Genomic DNA, 21825 nt, shown 5'->3' with positions numbered 1-21825 from the left:
AGTGAGGAATTGTAAATATGCTGAGTTTGCAAACATGAGAGACTGGTGTAATGGTGGTACTTTGCCCAAAAATAGTGAAGTCGAAAAGAGGGAATGGTTTGGGAGGAAAGTGAATTTATTTTTTAACATATTACATTTCATATATCTTGAGGACACTCAGTCTGAGATCTAAAGTCATTTGGTGATATGGAATTGAAACTCATAAGAGACTGAGGCTGGATACCTAGACTGATGAGTTATTTGTATAGATAGTTCTGCCCAGGGGAGCTGATGAAATTACCAAGAAAACAATTGTAGAGAAAGAAGAGAAATGGGCCTGGGACAGAACCTTGGAGAATATTCACAGTGAGGAATCCCTTCAAGTTCTAAGTCTAGCATACTATAAACAAAGAAAGCTTCATGGATTAGATACCTTCTGAGTTGTGTTTTTTAAAAAACTATATTTTGCCATGGAAATGAATGAAAACAGTACTTTCTAGGCATTGGGAAATACAAAGAAAGAGGAAAAGGGACAATCTGCATGAATGCATCAAGAAAGAGATGGGAAGAGGGAATCAAGAGAAAGTGAATTATCCAGTTCGGTTTGAACATAGGGTATGGAAGGAGAAGTAGGATAAAGTAAAGTCACAAAGGTAGGTTAGAATCAAATTGTGAAAAGACTTAAATGCTACTACTTATGTTTTATTCTTTCTATGCATTTGGGAGCACAGAAATGACCAGGTCAGACCAGTGCATTAGGAAAGTTACTTTGGAAGCTGTATGAAGGAGAGATTGGAGGCAAGGGTACTAGTTCAGTTCAATTCAGGAAGTACTTAGTAAGTATTTACAAAGTGCCAGGTGCTATGCTAGATTCTGGGAAAGTAAAATAAAAAATCAAACTGTTTCTGGCCTTGAGGACCTTCGCATTCAATTAGAGAAAACAACATGAACAAATAGATTTTATATTTATAAAACCAAAACTTAAAAGTACAAAGTAATTTATAAGGGGAAGGACAATAGTTCAGGGTAATCTTCCTAGAGGACCTTGCACTTGAGTTAAGCTTTTAATGAAGCCTGAAGTTACATGAGATAGAATGTAAGATGTAAGGAAAAGGAATAGATTGTCACGTATAGGGTGGAACACAAAGCCCAAGATGCCTAGTTTTGGTTTTAGTCATGTTAAATTCAGAGTGTCCACAGGACATTGAGGTGAAGATGTCAGGCAGGTAGGTGAAGTGGAACTGAAGGATATGTAGAACCTGAATATGTGGTTTTCAGAGTTATCTGCTTTAAGGGGTAATTGAAGCCTTGGGCATGGATGAGATCACCCAAAGAGTGAAAGTACTAGGCAGAATACCCCTTGTAGGGGGCAGGAAGATCATGAAATAGCAAAGGTGAAAGAATAGTTAAACAGAAGGAGAACCAGAAGAAGACATTGAAACCTTAGAAACCAAGAGAGAAAATCGTGAGTATTCAGAGAGAGGTGCTATTTGCTGTCATTTGCCACTGTCCACTAGGCCATATATTCACTATAGAAGGACCAAGAAGAATGAAGACTAAGAAACACCCAGCCTAGTTATTTTTAATAACTAGCAGTAATTTATGACCATGGAAAATGTAGTTTCATTAGAATAATGAAGAATTAAGAGAAGAGTATAATGAATCAGTAAAGGGAACAAACACAAATTTCCTTTTTTCAGAAGTTCATTTTTAAAGGAAAGAATATAAGACTATAACTTGAAGGGTTGGCAACATCGAAGGAGAGATAAATGGATCACACTCAGAAGAAAAAAGAGAGGATAAGATCAAAGGCAGAAGTGAAGTATTTGGTATTGACAAGGAGTATCACCTCTGTGGAGGGAGGGTCAGGTGAAACCTTAGAAAGGTTTTGAGGTGCAGAAGATGGAAAATGAGAGGCAAAAATGTACAGAGGTAAATAGCAGAAAATTTTAGGAGGAAGAGAACACTACCAACTAAAGTTGTGGAAGAAAGAATTATACAAGAGGCGGTACCTAAGTTAAGCATTGAAAGAATCTACGAATTCCAAGAGATGGTAATGAGAAAGGTCTACATTCCAGGAATGGGTGATGATTTGAGCAAAAACATTTTGATTATATCAAAAAGGTTTTGCACAAACAAATCTAATGTGGTTTAAAATTTATAGGGAGATGGGTAACTGGCAAAATATCTTTGTAATAAGTTTCTCTAATAAAATTCCCATATCTAGGATATAAAGAATTCATTCAAATTTATAAAATTAAGAGCCATTTGCTAATAAATGGTCAAAAGATATGAACAAATAATTTTCAAAGAAATCCAAACTATCAATAAACGTTTTTAAAAAAACACTCCAAATCGTTGAGAATTAGGAAAATGCAAAATAAAAACAACTCGGAGGTTGCACTTCACACACATCAGATTGGCAAAAAGGAAAATGCACATGTTGTAGGAATTCAGGAAGACAGGCATACTAAGACATTGTTGATGGAACTGTGGTCTGACCATTATGAAAAGCAATTTGGAACCGTGCCCCCAAAGTGATTAAGCCTTATTTAATAAAAGTTGTTAAACTACATACTATGACTATAATCCAAAAAAGATCAGAAAAAGAGACCATATGCATATAAATATTCATAGCTGCTCTTTTTTGTTGGAAACTGAGGAGATGTCCTGTTGGGGAATGACTACACAGATTGTCAGATGTAAACAAAATGAAATATGATTGTTCTATTAATAGTGATGGAAACTGAGAAAGACCTATGATCAGATGCACAGTAAAATGAACAGAACTAGAAGCACAGTTTACCCAGTGACACTGGTATAAACAACTTTGAAAGACTTTAGAAATCTAATGAATGCAAATTATAAACTATAAATTCAAAGGTCTGAAGATGAATTACACCATTTACTTTCTGCCAGCAAAGTGATAGGCTGAAAATCCAGAATGAGATGAAACATATATATCTAGACAAGGCTAAAGTAAGAATTTGTTTTGTTAGACTATGCATAGTTATTGTGAAGATACTTGTTTTTGTTTTTAATTGTATTGGGGAAGACAGTATGAGAGAGATCATAAACATTTGTAAAAATAAACTTTAAAAAAAAGCATAAAGATAGGAGATAAATGCTGAGTTAGAAGGGAAACATCTTTAGGTTGCTTTGGCTGCAACATTTAATCTTAGAATTTAATTTTATAAAGATCCTCCCCCTTTTTCTCCTCCCTTCACCCTGCCCCAGGAAACTATCCCTCCCTTCCCCACTCCTACCCCTTTTCAGCACAGTTCCACACTTCTTTGCAGTTTGTAGTCTTTAAGAGGCCTTCCTAGAAAACTCAGAGAATGAACAACATGACCAAATTCACATAGCCAAGTATGTAGTAAGAGCAGGACTTGAACCCAGGTCTTCCAGACTTCGAGACTAACTATCCACTCTGCTGTCCTACCTCTCTACCCAAAGATGGATAACATGTGAAACAAGTTTAAAAAGGTAGCTGGAAGTTGAATGTGAAAAACCAGCCTAAAAAGTTGAGGATTTTCTGACTTTAAAAAATATTAAATATTCTCATGTTCATGCTCAAATAGAAATCATTTTATTTCTTGTTTACCTTTGGAATTTTTCCAGCTTTCAACTTTAATAGATTTGGAGTTTTTGCTTTATTGATGACGTTTGTATAAAGTGTCTTTCTTTTGTAAATCTAAGTTTAAAAAAATTAAGTTATTGCCAATATTCTGACTTATTTTAAATAATTACATTTTCATTAAGGTCACAGCCATGTCAGACAAAAGTGAATTGAAGGCTGAATTGGAGCGAAAGAAGCAACGGTTAGCTCAAATCAGAGAGGAAAAGAAGAGAAAGGAAGAAGAAAGAAAGAAAAAGGAAGTAAGCTTGATTGTGTTTTAACTATATTATTTTGTTTTGAGTAACTTGCTTATTTATTTACTTCATGATTTCATAGTATTTTAAACCAGGAGAGCCTTAGTTTTGTGAATGCAACTCTAGTTTCCTGTCCTTTTCACTTTAAATAAGCCTTGATTTCTCCGGTGGATTTGTCATTTCATCATTGTGGGGACTCTCCCTTACTAAAGATCATAACTCCTCCGTGCTTTTCAAATTCTTTTCTCTCTGTTCCAGAAGGATCTGCTTAGTATGCTGAAGATCTCCTCTTTAAATCTCTTAAGCACTGTCTGAGAAACAGACACTGAGTATATCTTTTAGTCTTTCTACTTTTTACTTTTCAGTCTCACAGCCTAGTGGCCCACTTTCTTTTCCTGTCCTGTATTCCTTGGAAGAAGTCCTTTATGTTATGTACATCATTGGTTATTTGCTGCAGCCCACCCTCTACATATTTCCATTGGACTTTGGGTTACCAACAATTTTTATTCTTTAGAGGTTAGAGTATTCCATAATTCATAGCCATGGCCACAGTCATCAGATTAATACTGTTAAAAAAGATGAGTTTTGTGCCAGGGTTTTTCTGTGGGATTGTTGGACATATTACTCATTTTCCCAAGTTCAATTCAACAAACATTTATATGTGCATAGTGCTTGGAATACAAAGCCAAGAATGAAATAGTTCTTGCATTCAAGGAATTTGCATTCTACTGGGTTTCTCTATTCCTTTTCTTTAATTCTCATAGTTCATCTATAGTTCCTGTCCAAGGTTAATGTACTAATTGACTAAGTGGACTCATGTATAGTAGTCTGAACAAGAGACATTCTTCATTTATTTGATTTTCTATATTTATTTTTTGAATAATCAGAAATTTAATCAATGTATGATTTTTCCTCTCCAATCATTTGATGTCTTCTCCTTTTAAAGGTATTTTGAAAGTTGATTTTTGAATGTTTTAAAGATTGCTTCCTTAGGCATGAATCTCTGTGTTTGCACATGTGTGTGCATGTATGTATATTTGGCATAATTCAGGTACTCTTTTCTGCTTCATTTCTATTCCCCCAAACATACATTGGGTACTGACATATTAAGAGTATAAATATGGTGGCTCCACTGGCCTAGATGATGAAAATTAATTATTATAGAAATATAGGCAAATTTGTCTCCTTTTTCATCTTTTTGTTATTCCCAGTTTCATCTATAAATGCTCTGTCCTAGGGCCTCAGCTCCACTCTCTCCATACTCTCCTTCCATGACTTCAGTTTCCTTAGGTTGGATTATCATCATTATGCAGATGACTCATAGATCTAGAAATCCAGCTCCATTCTCTCCTCTAACCTTCAGTTTTATGTTACCATTTCCCTAATTGGACATTTCGAACTAAATGTTCCCGAGATATTGCAAACTAAGCATGTACCAGACTGAAGTTATTTTCTTTTCATAACCACCTATCTTCCAGACTTCATTTCTATTGAAGGTACCACTGTTCTTCCAATTTCCCAGGTTTGTAACTTGGATGTTATCCATATCTCCTCTCCCCACATATCTGATTGATTTCCAGTCTTATCATTTCTACCTCCTCAACATCTGTCACATATAACCCTTTCTCTTTATACACACAGCTAAGACCTTAGTTTTTTTTTAATCACCTCTCAATTTTATCACACCTTTTATCACCTCTGGATTAGATTATTATAACAATCTCCTAATTGTTCTCTTTGCCTCAAATCTCTCCCTATTTTTCTCCTACCTTTTCTCACAATTTTCACACTGTTGTCAAAGATACAGATCTGACTATATTATTTACCTTCTCAGTCAATTCCAGTGGTTTGCCATTCCTTTAAAGATAAAATATTAACTCTTCTTTTTAGCTTTTAAAGCCTTATATGACTTGACCCTATACTACCATTCTATCCTCATTGGATGTTATTCTCCTCCCTCTCTGGTTTATAGCCAGATCTGCCTTATTCCTGTCTGTTTCTCACAAATAACACTCTACCTCCTTTATCTATATCTTTGCACTGGCTATTGCCATTGCCTAGAATATATTCCCTCCTCAGCTCTGTCTCCTAGAATCCCTTTCTTCCTTCAAGATGCAGCTCAGTTTCTACATGAAGCCTTTCCTAATCCCCTCAACTCTATTGCCCTCCCTCTCAGACTAATTCGTATTTAACAAAATATGAATACTTTTTATTTATTTATATTTTCTTTCCATTTATCCTATAATTTTATTTGTATTTACCCTACAATACTTAAATATGCCCTTTTTTCTCTCCTAGTTAGAATATAAATGCCTTGTGTGTAAGGATTGATTCATTTTTTGCATTTTTATCTGTAGAACCTAACAATACATGGCACATAGCAGACAATTAATAAATGCTTGTTAATTGATGGATCAGTGATGTGGCAGAGTTAAGCATTAATACAAAAGTCTGTTAATCTCTGCTATCTTATGATATGCAAGTGCTCATAATTATCCATTACCCCCTGATATAATACTTTGAAAATGAGTTTATATTCAAAAGTGGTGTTGCCTTCTGTTTCCATGTCTTTCCACTTGGCAAGGTGATAAAATGTTTTCTCATTGAGGCTACTTCTGAGCTCTTTTGACATACTTGTTTTGACAGTTGTTTTACATATTTAAACGTACATGAAAATGATGATAGCCTACGTCAATATCTTTTCCTTTATCCTTTTTCTAGTAAGTTATTTCAGTAGGTCAGATTGGCTTTTTTGGTTGTCATTTTTTCATCCTTATTCTTCTAGTTTGTTGTCGATTTTTACATTTTCTCTAGCAAATGGATAGTCTGCATACACAGTTGATTAAAAAATATCTTCCACATCAGCAAATGGTTATATCCTGTCTGTTAAAATAGAATTACTTTTTAAAAAATAATATTCAATATTCACCATATCTAGCACCTTCTAACTCTTTTGGAAGAAAGAATATATGATGATGATACACATGTTCTTTCCATAATCTTAGAAGCCTTTGTTTCTTAATCCTAAGCAACTTTTCCAACCTTTTTTTACCTCTTCTCCTGTGCACTTTCACAATGAAATCACAGGACATCAACATGTACATTTGTGCTGATTTGATTTAAAGGATCTCATCCTATTCTTAATTGAATCTCTCAACAATAGATTTTGCTGAATAAACCTCAAAGCATTTTTGAATGAGGATCCAAAGGCAAGATATCCAAGTGTGCTGTGAAATTATGATTCTTGTTACTTTTGGGCACAGAGTTCCACAAGTTAAATTCAACAAATATTTAACTCTTTGTTATCTATAATATACAATACTATTCTGATGCTGGAGATAACAGATAAAAATGAAACTCTTCCTTTGCTCAAGAAACTTTATACATTGTGGAGAGTTGGCGAAGGAATAAAAAATAACTCTTTCATCTCTTAATTTATTCCTTTAAGGGAGGAATTTAGGAGCCACACTTCCATTTAGCTGTAACTCCTTATGTCTTTTATTTTCATTTATGGTGAGAATGTCCATTTGACTTGATTCAGCTCCTTCAATGATATGCCAAATTGTTGGTCATTTGATAAGAGTATCACCTTTAGAGTAGTAACAGTTAAATTAATATTCATAGATGATCAAAAAGCTGTGTGGTTCTTAGCATCATTTTACCTCCTCACATCACTTCCAAAACATAAGGAAGCCACCTGGGACTAAGGAGCCATTTGTATTGTAATTTGTTTCATGAATTGCTGTGATTAAATAATTCATTACCTTAAAGCAAGGCTACTGATAATGAACCTCTTCATTCTTAGTTTCACTGATTCTTGGAGAGTATACAAAGACAGACTATTGCTAGGACTCTAATTAAAGATTTTCCAACATGGTTGAATCTGTCAGAGGCTGGATTCCTCCTGCACAGTTTTCAAGAACCCAGGGTCACCTCCATGACATGGTGATATAGTAGCATGAAACTTTTGGAACAATAACCTAAGTTTAAAAAATAAGGATTTACAAAACTAAGGTAGGGAATAATTACTCGTTTTTCCAAGGAAAGGACTCAGTATAGACTTCTTTTCATTGGCAAGGTTTTAATTAGTTTAAAATATTGCTTGAATTATAAAAGTTCAATTCCCAGATAGTTTTCCACAAAGCAATGAACATGTATGTGTGTGTGTACACACATATATATGTATATACATAAATACATATATATAAGCACATTTAAGACACAAAGAACAAATAAATGGCAAACAATTTGGGTTTGAAAATAATTTATTTCATTTTATTATTTTATTAATCTAAGCTGCTAATAATCTGATAGTATGGTCCTAATTAGTGGCATAGTGGCTATATCCTGAATGTTATAGTGAGTATTTGATGGAGGATACATATTTATTTCTTACTGATGAAGAAATACATACTAGATATGTAGGAAAGCTGGTTCTCTCTTCTGATCCCTAACGATATTATTTTATATGTATAGCAGTCAAATGTACTTTTTTTGACCATGTTTATTTTATAGAAAAATTTTAAATAGATAAGTGGAATATTCAGAATGGCATATTAGCATATTGTATCTGAGTATATTAAGTAATTTCTTTATAAGGTGCTTTTGTGAATTTATTGTTTCATTGGCTTGAGCACTTGTTTCACAAATGTCCTTCTGGTTTTTCATCCTTAGGGATTATCCACTTTTTTTCCTTAAGTTCTTCTTACAATAGCTATTACTTCCTTTTTTCTTTGTCAGTGGAAAAATTAATAACACAAGTAAATAGAGAATTGCTTGAGTTGACCATTAGCAGCTACTCTGTTCATGATGTATTTGAAGTTATTCTTGCATCCAGTATAACTTTCTGTGCTGTGTTATAAGCTGGTTGGAGTTTTAAGCCAGTTACTTGATTAAATAATAAGCAACTGCCAGAATCATGATTCATACTTGGAAGAGCTATCCCAGAATATCATCTATAGGATTAATCTATCCAAAGATGACAGATGGCCAATTATTGCTTTCCAGTTTTCAAGGATGATCATGTTATGATTGGCATCTAATTTTCCATGACTGTCTGTAATATGATTGGCATCCAATTGAGAGTTTGTGAAACATGTTCATAGAATTAATTTAATGGGATTAAACCATGAATTGCTGGTGACATACATATTCATGTGAGGGGGACAGAATCAAAGACTAAGCTAATGATTTCGTTGATAAAATAAGCTCAAACGGTTCGCCTATCTTGATAGATTCCCTCTTTTCCTCCCCCCCCCCCATATCTTCCATCTTCCTTAAATTTAGATCAGTAGGATTTGAGTGAATTTGAACAACCTTTTCCAGTCTTATCTGAAACTGTTTCCCTCCATGTATATTGTTCTCTGCCCAGACTGAAAGGCTCATTGTCTCCTGTATACATGCTAAATAACCCTACCCTATCCTTCAGTGCCTTTGCTTACACTGCCCTGCTCCCTGTTTTCTTTCATGGGTGCTTGCACAACAGAGCTTAAGGGACACTTCTTTACAGGAGACCTTTTTTATCCCTGCATTTGTTAAACACTCAAAATGACTTTATATATATGAAATTAAACATCGGATTTAAATTTGATGAACCTGTTTGTTATCACTGGAGGAAAATATCCTATAAATCTGTTTTTCATTCCCTTCCTATTTGTTGGCTTCTTCCTTTCTACCTACAAACATACACAAGACTCTACATCCTGAAAAAAACTGCTCTCTAGGTTTAATATCCTCTCCACAATCATTTTCATATCTGTCCTCTGGTTTCACAACCAAATTTCCAGAAAAAGCTAATTATATTCACTACCTCCATTTCCTCTCCTTTCACTTACTTCTCAACCCTTTTCATTATTCAGCTGAAACTGCTCTTTCCAAAGGTACCAGTAATCTCTTAATTGCCAAATCTGGTAGTCTTTTCTCAGGCTTTATTTTTACTTGGGTGACCACTATCTTCTCTGAGTTTTCATAATATTTTCTCTTGGTTTTTCTCTATCAGATCACTCCCTCTGTCTCTTTTTGTGATTTATTGACTATATCAGGCCCCTATTGTGGGTGTTCCAAAAATTTTGTTTCAAACTCTTTTCTATTCTCTCTTTCTCCTTTTTCACCTGGTAAAAGGTGATAATAGCATGCTAGGGTGATTGCAGCATCAGATGAGAGAAAGGGCCATAATGGAAAGATGTTGCAAAGGTAAAATTGATATAGGACTTGATAACAGATTGGGTGTGGGGAGTGAGAGTGAGGAGTTGAGAATGACACCTAGGTTGTGAGCCTGAGAGACTGAGAATATGGTGGTACTTTTGACAATAATAAGAAAGTTAAGAAAAGAGAGGGCTTTAGGGAAAAGTTAATGAGGTCATTTTGGGTCATGTTGAATCTAAGATATCTAGAGCATGAAATATCTTAATAAGCAGTTGGATATGCAAGAATGGGGGTCTAGAAAGAGGTAATAGATGTGAGAATCATCATCAATATAGAGATGATAACTATAATAGGGAGGAAGGAAGTGAGAGGAAGGAAAAGGAAGGAAGGAAGGAAGGAAGGAAGGAAGGAAGGAAGGAAGGAAGGAAGGAAGGAAGGCAAAATAAATTTCTGTATTAGCCATGTCCAAAATTATATCTCATTCTGTATCTTGAGTCCATTTCAGGAGATGGGTAACATACTTCCAGATCTTTTTCTGGAGTTGGTGGTTAGTCATTGCATCATAGATCACTTCTTTACAGGAGACCTTTTTTATCCCTGCATTTGTTAAACACTCTTTCTTACCTTGTGTGATTTTGGTTCTTGAAAAGTACCCTTTTATATATCTTCCATAGATGATCAACCCAGTGTAAGAGAAGATTTCTAGGGACTTTAATTTTGTTTATATTGCCAGGCTATCCTTCATGTTATCTCTTATTCATCTTACATGAACAGCTCACATCTTTTTCTAGGCATACATCTTTGCTAATTGTTTTATGCTTCTTCCCCATAAAGAAATCATTATTTCTGATGTGTTGCAATCTAATTAGACTCATCATATGACTTTCCATTGCTCTTTGGTTCATCTACAATTTTTGTTCTACTGACAGGTTGTTCTGTGATAATAATAATATAGTATCACTAGAAGACTTATTAATGTTAAAAAAGCGGTCCTTTGTGTCAGGAATCCGTTTGACACCATCAAAAATTCTGGGCAGTTTCTCAAATATTAATCAATGGATCCTAAGTCAATATTATCTTCTGACCAAGATCTACGTACTGATAGATTAAGCACAAGTGGCTACCTGTGCAACTACATGTCATAATTTGGGCAGTATGTATTCTTCATCCATTTGGATTTCTGTGTGGATTGCTAAACCTTTTGAGTGGTTCTTGATTTAATTGAGGTATCTCTGTAGTTTTCTTGGATTCCATGTAATCAGTATAGTGTCTCCCAGAAACAGAATCATCTAGGGAATTCCATTTATAAGGAATGTGTTTTCTATTTGGGCTTTAAGATATCTTCTGATAATCTTTGCAGAACATGTCCCTGATATAAGCTTGTTTAATATTGATAATTATTGAATAGTTGATCAGTGTTTTCTGAGGTTACTCTTATAAGGACATCTTTGTATGACAATGTATGAATAGAAGATACCTTGTTAGAGAATGCTTATAGCTACATTTTATACTACCAATCACATGCTTTAAAAAACCCCAACAAAACAGTAAGCAGTAGGATCTTGTAGATACTATTCCTTTTTATGTTATGTGATAATGAAGATATGACCTGCTGCAGAAAATCTTCTGCAAAAGTATATCTTCAAGATGTACATGTACTATCCTTATATAGGTTTTATAGAGATGAGAAAAGTAGACATACCACTTTCTGAGTAATAAGACAGCTAGTGATCATTTCCATTCTTTTAGAATATTCCCCTTTTTGAGTTATTTTGAAAATTGATCCCTGAATGCCTAATTATATCATTTCTGACAGTGATTTCTTCTGTATGTATTTGACTAGATCCAGTCGTTCATCTTGACTTCATTTTCTTCAGTGCCATTTTTACTTGCTCACAGAACATATCATGATTTGAGGTGTTGAGAGTCCAAATATAGTAGTGCCATCAACAGAGTATGGGAAGGCATATTACTGACCTGTGCTCCCATAGGGAGGAGAATCCTTAGGCACAATTATAGAAGGGCATGGATAGGAGGCACATAGGATAGATAAAACGCTATGGCAAATGTATTCTTTTCTGCATCTTTGGAAGAAATATCCATATGAAGTGATCATAAATTTATCTAATAGGGTTGTGGTGAGGAAAGTTCTTTGTGAGTTTTAAGGTAAATTATAAATTAAGTTATTGTCACTTTCATTTTTGCTTTTGCCCATCATGAAAACTTTTAGGTGAGATGACCAACTGTCCTATGAAAAGGTATTTCTTATTGCCTTTATGATGAAACCAGCCCCATCAAATTTCATTTTTACCTCTACAAAGTTGCAAATGATTTGTGTTTGATCTCTTTTATAAAAAAGGGTCCATTTAATGGGAACTTAGTTTCCCCCAGTAAGTAGTTTAAGAATTACACAATTTTTAGATCCTTTAACAATATTATAGATCAGTGATGGTGAACCTTTTAGAACCTTTTAGACACCATGTCCCCACCCCACGAGACCACCTGCCTGCCTCCCACTGCCTTACCCCATATAGGGGTAAGAGAAAGGGAGGGAGTGGCCCAGGCACTCTGATCAGGAGAGGGAGTGTGTGCTTCCAGTGGGCTGTTGGTCAGGGGGTCAGGGAGGCACAGTGGAGAAGGTAAGGGGACTCTGCCCAAGTCCCTCTGTCATCTTTGGCATGTGTGCCATAGGTTTACCATCATAGTTATAGGTTGTTGGAAATCTAAACATGATTCTCAGCATCCATTTCTGCTGCTTTGCCACCATCGTTTCATACAGGTAGTCTGTATGCACAGAATTGAGAACTAGTTTGTATTTTTATTTCATTTGTCACTAGAGCCTAAGGATTTATTAGTTACTAGCCATTCTCCTGGTAATGAGACTTTTGATGTCCTGGTTATTCCCCAGTTAGGAGACATAATCGTCTCTTTAGCTTGGTTGAGTATGCAAAAGCTAGTGCTTTGCTCAGTTAGTGTAGTTGTTGCCTTCTTTGTCATTGTCTTCTTGGTTTCCTTTGTCATTATGTTCTAATTTTTTTCTTTTTAAAAAAAATTCCTTTAGACTGATCAGAAGAAAGAAGCAGTTGCTCCTGTACAAGAAGAATCTGACCTTGAGAAAAAGCGGAGAGAAGCAGAAGCATTGTTGCAGAGCATGGGCCTGACACCAGAATCTCCTTTGGGTGAGAGTGGAAACATCCCTACATTCTGCATAGTGTATTTAGCTTAGTTAAAAAGTGCAACTGGCAAGAGAATGAATGGGTTTGAGTTATGGGCTATATTTTCCTTATGTCTGTCCCTTAGAAACATTAATCGTATGCACCATTTATTTGGAGTTGTCTTCATGTATTAAAACGTATCCAGCACATGCGTAGCTGGGCGAATGTTCAAAGTATTGCAGACTTAATTATATTTATCATAATATACTGACTCACTACTTCATTATGCTGACTTTTCTAGTTAAATTAGGCTAAGTGACTGTTGCATCCAAATGCCTGAGATTTTGCCTGCCTGGAGGCTGGGGGACTTGGAGGGGTGTATAATGGGTTGGTTTTCTGACAGTACTGATCTCAAGGGAGCAAAAGTAGAGAGACGCTTAAAGCTTCATTCCACTGCCCCAGCTGATAAGGAGAGATTATACAGAGGTTCTATCTCTTGGGACATTGATTTCACTGGTCTATTTATTCTTTTTCTTGGTTATTCAAAGCTATAATAGACCTAACCAATAAAAATTCTGAAATGGTAGTAAGTATACCTAAAGAAAACTCAGGTTTTTTTTCACTGTGAAAAGAAAATGTTTTTTCTGTGAAAAAATTATTTTTAGGTATTTACTATTTGAATTGTGCTGGTATAGAAGTGTATCAACTAATTGGTTATGCTACAGAATAATTTAGACATATGTGACTCCAACTCTCTAAATGCTTACAATTTTGTTTTGGATTTGGAGTAACTCCAACAATGACATTTTCAGCAGGGCTAGTAATCCTTAAAATCTTCATCTGCTTGGCTAATTGCCCTTAATTCCCCTATTGCCTAAAAGTGACTTTCAAAATAATGTCAATGTTTGGTCATTTATATGCCTGATTAGAACTGACAAATCTTAAAAAAACTATTAATAGGAAAAATGAGTTTCAGAGACTGAACCTTTGGTATAATGTAGTCACTAAGCTCCATGATATAGATGGACACTATTGCCAAGTTTGTATTATGAAGTAATCCTTATGGTGTTCTGTGGAACCTAACTATAGCCAAGAACAAATAAATTTACTTAAAGTAACTAAATTCCCTGAGATGGACATATGCTATATGAATTCCCCTTTGTGCGGGGAAAAATATCTATCCTAAGACTAAAAAAGTTATTTATGGATTATAGGCAAGAATTATAAAGTGCTGTGGCCAGGTAAACAGGTGAGGAACTTCTGGCCTATGGATTAGATCTGACCTATACCTTGGCTTTATTTCATTTGGTCAGTAAAATAGATAGCAAGAACTAAGAAATTTGTGTATGACTGTAGTAGCAAAATGCAATGTGACTAGAAAATAAAAATATTGAGCTGATAGCCTAAAAGGCCTTAGGATTGGGTATTACCATGTGAAAATCTCTTATCTCTCTGTCTTTTATGTGTATGTATAGATGTTGCTCGATGTCTATCTTTCTCTTTGCTTTCTTTTTCAGTCGATGTCATACTTCTTATTTATCATCTGTTAAAATGGTCTCAGTCAGGAAGACCTATGAAATGTAAATCTTAAACAAGTCATTTAACTACTTAGGGTTCCAAACAACTCTTTAAGGCAATACATTTCAGAAGTTACCTAACTGCAGTAATAGAGTTTTCTTTGCTGGAAGTTCCCTACTCCAGTGAAATCATAGCTCTATTTCTCTTTCTGTTGCCCCCAATTTTAAGAAATAATAACAAATTAAGATAAGTAAAATAGCATATTTCTACTCTACTCTGGATTAGATAGACATTCAAAACTTTGTAAGGCATTTCAAATATAAATTTCTATTTAGCACTTTCCCCTCAAAATATATGCTATTATACAGATTGTCTTTATAGGATAGATGCTTTAGAAGCTTTCATTTTTCTCTTTATACCTTAGTGCCTAGCATACTACCTGGTGCTTATTAAGTACTTGGGAAATGCTTACCTGATTAACAGCTTAAATATACTATAGAGCATAAATATTAATGTTTGTTCTAGATTCTTTTGAAATTTTTGGTAAGAAACAAAAAGTATGCTTTATTCTGAAGGTAAAATCAAGTCCTTCATTCTTTCCTTTCTTCCTTCCTTCTTCCCTCCATTCCTTCCTTCCTTCTTTCTTTCCTTCCTTCCAATATTGTGTATTGGTTCCAAGGCAGAAAAGCAGTAAGGGCTAGACAATGGGAGTCAGGTGAATTGCCCAGGGTCACACAGCTAGGAAGTCTTTGGACCTGGATCTCATTTTATGGAGCCACCAAACTGTCCCCTCTTTCTGTCTTCTTAAAGTGTTATACCTGGGTGTTTGTAACCTTTGTTGCACAGTATTTTTAGAGAGGGGAGAGAGATGCTGGTGATAACCCACTTCTTCAGCTATTTTAGGTATGTATGATCAGAGAAGAGTTTTATCCTTATTTCTAGTGCCTAAAGTGCTTGCACAAAATATACTCAATAAATGATTGCTTGAGTTCCCTGTCCTCTCTAGAATTATATTACGAATTAACATGCCATAACCATATATTCATGATATAAGAGATTCAGGTGACTATTTCATCTTTTTTTTCTTGACCTTTATTGATGATTTTTTTTAAATAGCTGGGGAAAGTTCTCTGGGTGCCTTCTTGCTTTAGAGATAAGGAGGTTAAAGAATTACTACCCCTTCTTTACTTTGATAAAAAGTTCTGTTAGTACAAAGACTTTTATGCTTTATATCATTTAAATTGTATATAATTAAGATAGGCTGTGTACTTTTAGCTTTCTTATTGCTTGAAACACTTGGGAGAATTAATTTTATTTTAATGTGGAGTTAAAAAAAGAAACTTCTTGGAAAATAACTATATTAGTACTATTACCTAATATTTATGTATATATATATAAAAGGAAACTTGCATATGAATTATATCTTTATTATCTTTTTCTATTCATAGTTATTTAGATTTCTATTGTGGATATTGTCATAAAAGGGGAAGGATGGATTTGACCCAAGTCTTCATTAAGTCAGTATACCAGTTTAAGGCCCTCAATAAATGGAAGAGAAAGGCTGGCCTATTTTGTGATGCCTAATTATTTAAGTAGATGATTGTAGTCAGTGAAATTTTGGGAGCGAGATGCTAATTTTTTTTAGATACTCAATTTTTCTTGAATTTTTTGTGATCCCAACAGTTCACAAGAGAGCATTATATATACAAACATACATAAAATTACAATATACATAATACATGATAGGTCCGTATTTTAACTGGCTACATGTTTTGTCACTAGGTAATACTATTTATGAATTGTTCAATAAGGGCACATTTTTTTCCCTACTAATTGCCTTTGGGAAATTTTTCAGAGGGCCACTTACTACTGCTATTTCTCCAAATGATTAAAACTGATTTTTACTTTTTGCTCAAATTCATATTACCTAACATTTTGTGAGGTAGCTACTTAGCAATTATCCATTTTTCATCAGAGCAAGTTATTCTTTCACAAAGTACCTCTGAATAAGTCATGGAATATCACATTATCTTAATTTTTTCAGCTGTGATTAAGCAAGCAGATTCTGAAACACCTTCCCCTCATGAATGTAAGAAAATCTTAATTTATGTGATGACATTCAAAAAGAGGTAACAACTTTTAGCTAACAAAGAAATATTTGGTTTCTTTAACAAGTAAAATTGACCCTTCTCATTATCTAGACCAGGGGTCGGCAACATATAGCTCTCAAGCCAAATCTTGCTCCACCTCCTGACTGGCCAGTCCTGGCAGAGCCCCAGGATGTGCCCTAGGGGGCCCTTCAGCCCCTGCCCCATATTCCAGCACCTTACGCCTCCATCCTCCTCCTTCTGCAGGTGTTTATGGCTCTCACAGCCAAAAAGGTTGCTGACCGATGATCTAGACCAACAGGCTTAAATATTTCTTTTGTAAATGTTATTTACCAGTTATATATGCTGAACACTATACATGGTTACAAAGGAAGTCATAGATTGCAAGATTGTGTCCCTGTGCAAGGGGCTTGAAATTTAAATGGAGAGACTAGGGAGAAAAATAAAGATGTACATACAAAACACAATTAACAGTAACAGAAACTTAGATAAAACTACTCTTAATTGTTGAGAGAGATATAAGGAGTGTTATAGAGTACTGAAAAGTTAGAAAGAAATATGACAATGGAAAGTCATTTTTCTTTATTTTTTACAGCACATTTTAAACTGCATTTCCCCAGCTGTTCTTCAGCATAGCAGAAGCTAAATATTTGAGATTTACATTTTGGGAAGCTTGACAAAGGCAGTGGACCTCAGAGAAAGCCAAACAGAACATTTTTCTTATCCTCAGAATCTTTGTTGTAGAACAATGCTTATATTTTTCCAACATAAAGACCTTTTCTCAACAAAAAATATTTCAAGTCCTCCATTGAACAAATAGTTACACAAGTCATACATGTTCATTGAGTTCATCCATGATGACAAAAATTACTGTGAATTAAAATGGAAATGGCAATTCCAAGTGAACATAAAGATGCCATCTTTTACAGTCGATTTGTAAATAATACCAAGACAACCTCTTCACACAAATGAGAGTCCCTATTACAGAATTTTAATTTTTCCATGATGAAATTTTGATAAGTTTACTGAAATTTTGATGAACCTGTTCTGGAGAGGCTTCACCAAAGAGGTAATGTTTCAGAGACTTGTGAAAAAGGAGAGAAACATGGGATGTTTTATGAGAATAGTTGATAAGGGATAGTTTAGAGCAGTGATGGAAAAACTACCGCTAGCAGGCCATATGGGGTGGGGAACCTGAAATTTGCTATCCTGCCCTGCTACATTATTCCTAATCTGACGAATACAATGAGTAGGATACAATACAATGAAACTTCGAAAGAGTTGCCTTAGAAACAGACTGACAGATGAGCATTTCCTTTCCTTTGGCCACCTCTTTAAAAAGTTTGCCCATCACTGGTTTAGAGACAAGAAAGTCTATCTTTCCAACTTCCCTTCTTATCCCTGAAAGGTTTAGGACTGAAGGTAGGTTAATTTCTAAGGTCAGGTCAGGTCAAAGGAACAAGCATTTGTTAATCACCTGCTATGTACCAGGCGCTATAGAATAAATGCTGGGAATACAAAGAAAGACAAAAGCAGGCCTGGTTCTCAAGGAGCTCATGGTTAACAAGAGAGACTACATGCAAACAGCTAATGCAGATAAGATCTATGCAGGATAAATTGAAGATAATCAGTAGAGTGAAGAAACTAGTATTAAGAGGGATTGGAAAAGGCTTCTTGTAGAAGGTAGGACTTTAGTTGGGACTTAAAGGAAGAGGCCAGGAAGCAAAGATGAGGAAAGAGAGAGAAAGTGTATGTGAAAAGGTCCCCCACTTGGCTAGCCAAGTTTTGGTTATAGAGAACAGTAAGGAACCAAGTTTTAAAGACTGAATCCTCATGATGACATGTTAAGAATTACTTTTTACTCAATTATAATTTTAGGGCACTATGATGTGTATCACAAGCAAATGCCTTTGCTTAATTTTTTTAATGGACAAGAAATTTAGGTTTATTCACATACATAAAGTTAGGGTTAATATTACCTTTTGTTATGGATTTTATTTTGAGCCAGTTTGGGTTAATTCATCTATAACATACATCTCAGGTGGAAATAAATTAATACTGTTTGAAAATATCTGATTAAAGAATTCTTTAACTTGATGAATCATGTAATAATGTTTATTCTTAGTTCTAATACTTGTAGTTCTTACCTCAAAAGCTACGTGTTAATGGTATCTACTGAACTAGTAAGACTGGACCAACTACTAGATCATTATTGAAAATAGATTTCTAACTTTGATCTAAGTAGCCCGTGTAGCTTCTTGAAGTTTAAAATATGTTTTCCACATGTCTGAAAATTGGAACTTCCATATATTTTCAGTAAAAACTTATTGAAATTTAGATGCACAAGAATGATAGCTATTTTTGCATCTCTGATTTTTTTTTTTCTGGGTAGCAGTATACTCCCACTATAGAATTCCCCTTTTTATGTAGGTTTTTTTTTTTCCATGACTATATACTGCTGAATATTTATTTCAATAGTGGAAGTAGACTTTTAAGCTCCTGAGACTGCTATGGAAGCTAAGAGTGATATTCTTTTCTATTGACTATATTCAGTGGAGATGCAGTAGTGGTCATGTACCTTCTTATGCTTTTAGCTAGTAAACTTTGATGACTAAATAGTAAGATCTTCCTAATTTATGACTCAAGAAGTTGGTAGAAATGAGGATTTGGGGCTATCTTGAAGTTTTGAATTTCTTTCTAGAAGCCTAAATTAGTAAAGATATTTTGAACCTATTATTTAGGACTGAAGGTAGGTTAATTTCTAAGGTCAGGTCAGGTCAAAGGAACAAGCATTTGAATAATGAAAAAAACAAGTCTTTGAATAATGAAATCACCATATATTTACTAAATTGAAAAAGAAGGTCTTAGTCATTTCAAAGAATTCAACAAGTGAAAGATAATCTTTAACCTGTCTTTTAAAATGCTTCTTGTAAATTTAAAGATTTAGAGGTGATCCGCCCTTAGAAATCTAAAATATATATTTAAAAAATTATACCTGTTTTATTGCTTCAACTAGTCCAGGCCATGGAAGAACTCATAAATTTCAGTGAGGGAAGAAAAGATTAGGAATTCAGCCTAAGTGAACATAGGGAGAGACTGATGTGATCCTTTCTTCCATTTCAGACAACACTGATTCCTTCTTCAGAGCTAGTCTAAGTCTATTTATACCCAACTTTTTGCACAGTTCATGCAGACAACTCTAATGATATTTGAAGTCCTCTAATCCAGTAGTTGGTTTGCTAGACTATAATTATAGACATGCAGGTAACTGTTTGGTGCTTTATACCCAAGATGACAGTAGACTACATATTTTAGACTCAAACTTGTTATAGCAGGTATTTAAAGAAAATATATAGAAACATTTAGCAATTTAAGTAACTTTAGCATTCTTAGATATTATAATTTTGGAAGAAATGTTCAAACTATTTCTCTGGTTAGTTCACTTATAGCTAAAAACAGTATTTTTATGTTAGGGTAATATTACAGTTAAGTAGTCATTTAATATAAAGTCAGTTCAAAATATGGTATTATTGCATACTGAAATAGTATCTGAAAGATACTTGAGATCTGGGACTGTTGTAGTATAATGTAACCAGAAGATGGCAGTGATGATCCTCCTGTTCTACCTACAGTAATAATTGTGTAGTTTGACTAAATTCAATTGCATGGAATATGTACATCCAACTGGTATTTTACAATATGACATTAAAAACTTCCATCTTATGGGATGGGTTTTTATTCTTTTTGCTTTTATCTATTGTGAAAAATATATATTTCTCTATAAAACGGATTAAGAATACTTTGGGTATCTATATCTTTGTACACTTCAGTTATTTCTGAATATTGGGGTAAGGAAGTTAAATTCAGTCTTATTTAAGTTGCATGTTGTCATTTTTTGTTGTGTATCACTTTTAAAAGGCATGTTGCTTTATGGCTTGTTTGCATTTTTTACTCAAATTGCTAGAAATTAATGGACATTTTAAAGGAGACTTTCATTCCTTTTTCTTATTTTATTCATGGAATGACTTTTCTCTACATTTATACTTTTAAAGGAAAAAGGACCAGAGTTGATTTAAACATGAGTCTTAGTATTTAAAATTATTATATTGGGGATAATTGCTTTTGACTTATAATTCTTACAAAATTTAGATGGATCTTGTTAGTTTAGATTTTACTTCATGGATGAAATTTGGGAAGCTAATGTTAATATTAACTGATTTGTTATTTCAAAAGTGAAATGTTAGTATAGAAGGAATGGTCTCCTTTGAAAGTTAGTGCTAATATTTAGTGATGACTCAAATCCAAATGCACTTCCATAGTTGTCTTTAGGTTTTTTTGTTTTGTTTGTTTTTTATATCAACCCCAAATGCATTATGTCAAAGGAACTGCATGAATGTCCAGCATGCATTGTTAACTTTGTCTTTTTTCCCTTTTTTTTCCTACTGTTCATTTTCACTTGTGTTTCTTTTGTTTTCTTTCTTTTTTTTTTGTTTGCCTTTTTTCTTTGTGTTAATTCATGTTAAATTAATTTTGAAACATCATAAGCTGTACAACCTCTTCGAGTAGTAACAGCGGATACCTGTCTATTTCACTATTTAGTCCCTCCTCCTATGTCTCCATCCTCCAAATCTGTGAGTACTCCAAGTGAGGCTGGAAGCCAAGACTCTGGAGATGGCGCCGTGGGACCTAGGTACGGTAATTTTCTTTTAATATTTTAATGATGGAATGCTTTCATCACCCAGAGACTGTTGATACTTTAGAAGAATTCTAAATAATAGTGTTGAATTAGTATTGATATTTAAAAATCTGAATGCATAGATATTGCTTGTATTAAGCTGAGAAATTTTATTTTAAAATATTTGAAGTATATTATGCTTAGTTAATTCAGCAGCAGATTAAATGATTTCATGTCATTTTGTGTTATGATAAAAATAAATTTCAAATAGTATTCTTTAAAATGTTTTTCTATAAATCCTGAGGAAACTTGTTGATTGTGTGATCTGTTTTTGGAATCAATGAAAAATAGTATAGAAATTCTCTTCTGGGAT

The 21825-nt window shown here is 34.2% G+C and overlaps 1 protein-coding gene across 4 annotated transcripts in view; it reads left to right on the top strand.

Annotated features, from left to right (window-relative positions):
- Positions 1-21825, top strand: part of DYNC1I2 (dynein cytoplasmic 1 intermediate chain 2) — a 62557-nt gene that overhangs the window by 7074 nt on the left and 33658 nt on the right. For 2 of the 4 annotated variants that reach the window (XM_044669795.1, XM_044669799.1), the window contains exons 2-4: positions 3742-3858; positions 13058-13175; positions 21323-21467. In XM_044669795.1, coding sequence (XP_044525730.1) covers positions 3751-3858; positions 13058-13175; positions 21323-21467 — 371 coding nt within the window. In that variant the 5' untranslated portion in view covers positions 3742-3750. Of the gene's footprint in view, positions 1-3741; positions 3859-13057; positions 13176-20607; positions 20626-21322; positions 21468-21825 lie in introns of all 4 variants that reach the window. The other 2 variants (XM_044669798.1, XM_044669796.1) reach the window with 2 other exon arrangements.

This window comes from Gracilinanus agilis, chromosome 3 (genome assembly GCF_016433145.1).
Source record: "Gracilinanus agilis isolate LMUSP501 chromosome 3, AgileGrace, whole genome shotgun sequence".
NCBI lineage: Eukaryota > Metazoa > Chordata > Mammalia > Didelphimorphia > Didelphidae > Gracilinanus > Gracilinanus agilis.
The sequence above is the reverse complement of the archived record's forward strand: the minus strand, read 5'-3'. Positions and strand labels throughout refer to the sequence as shown.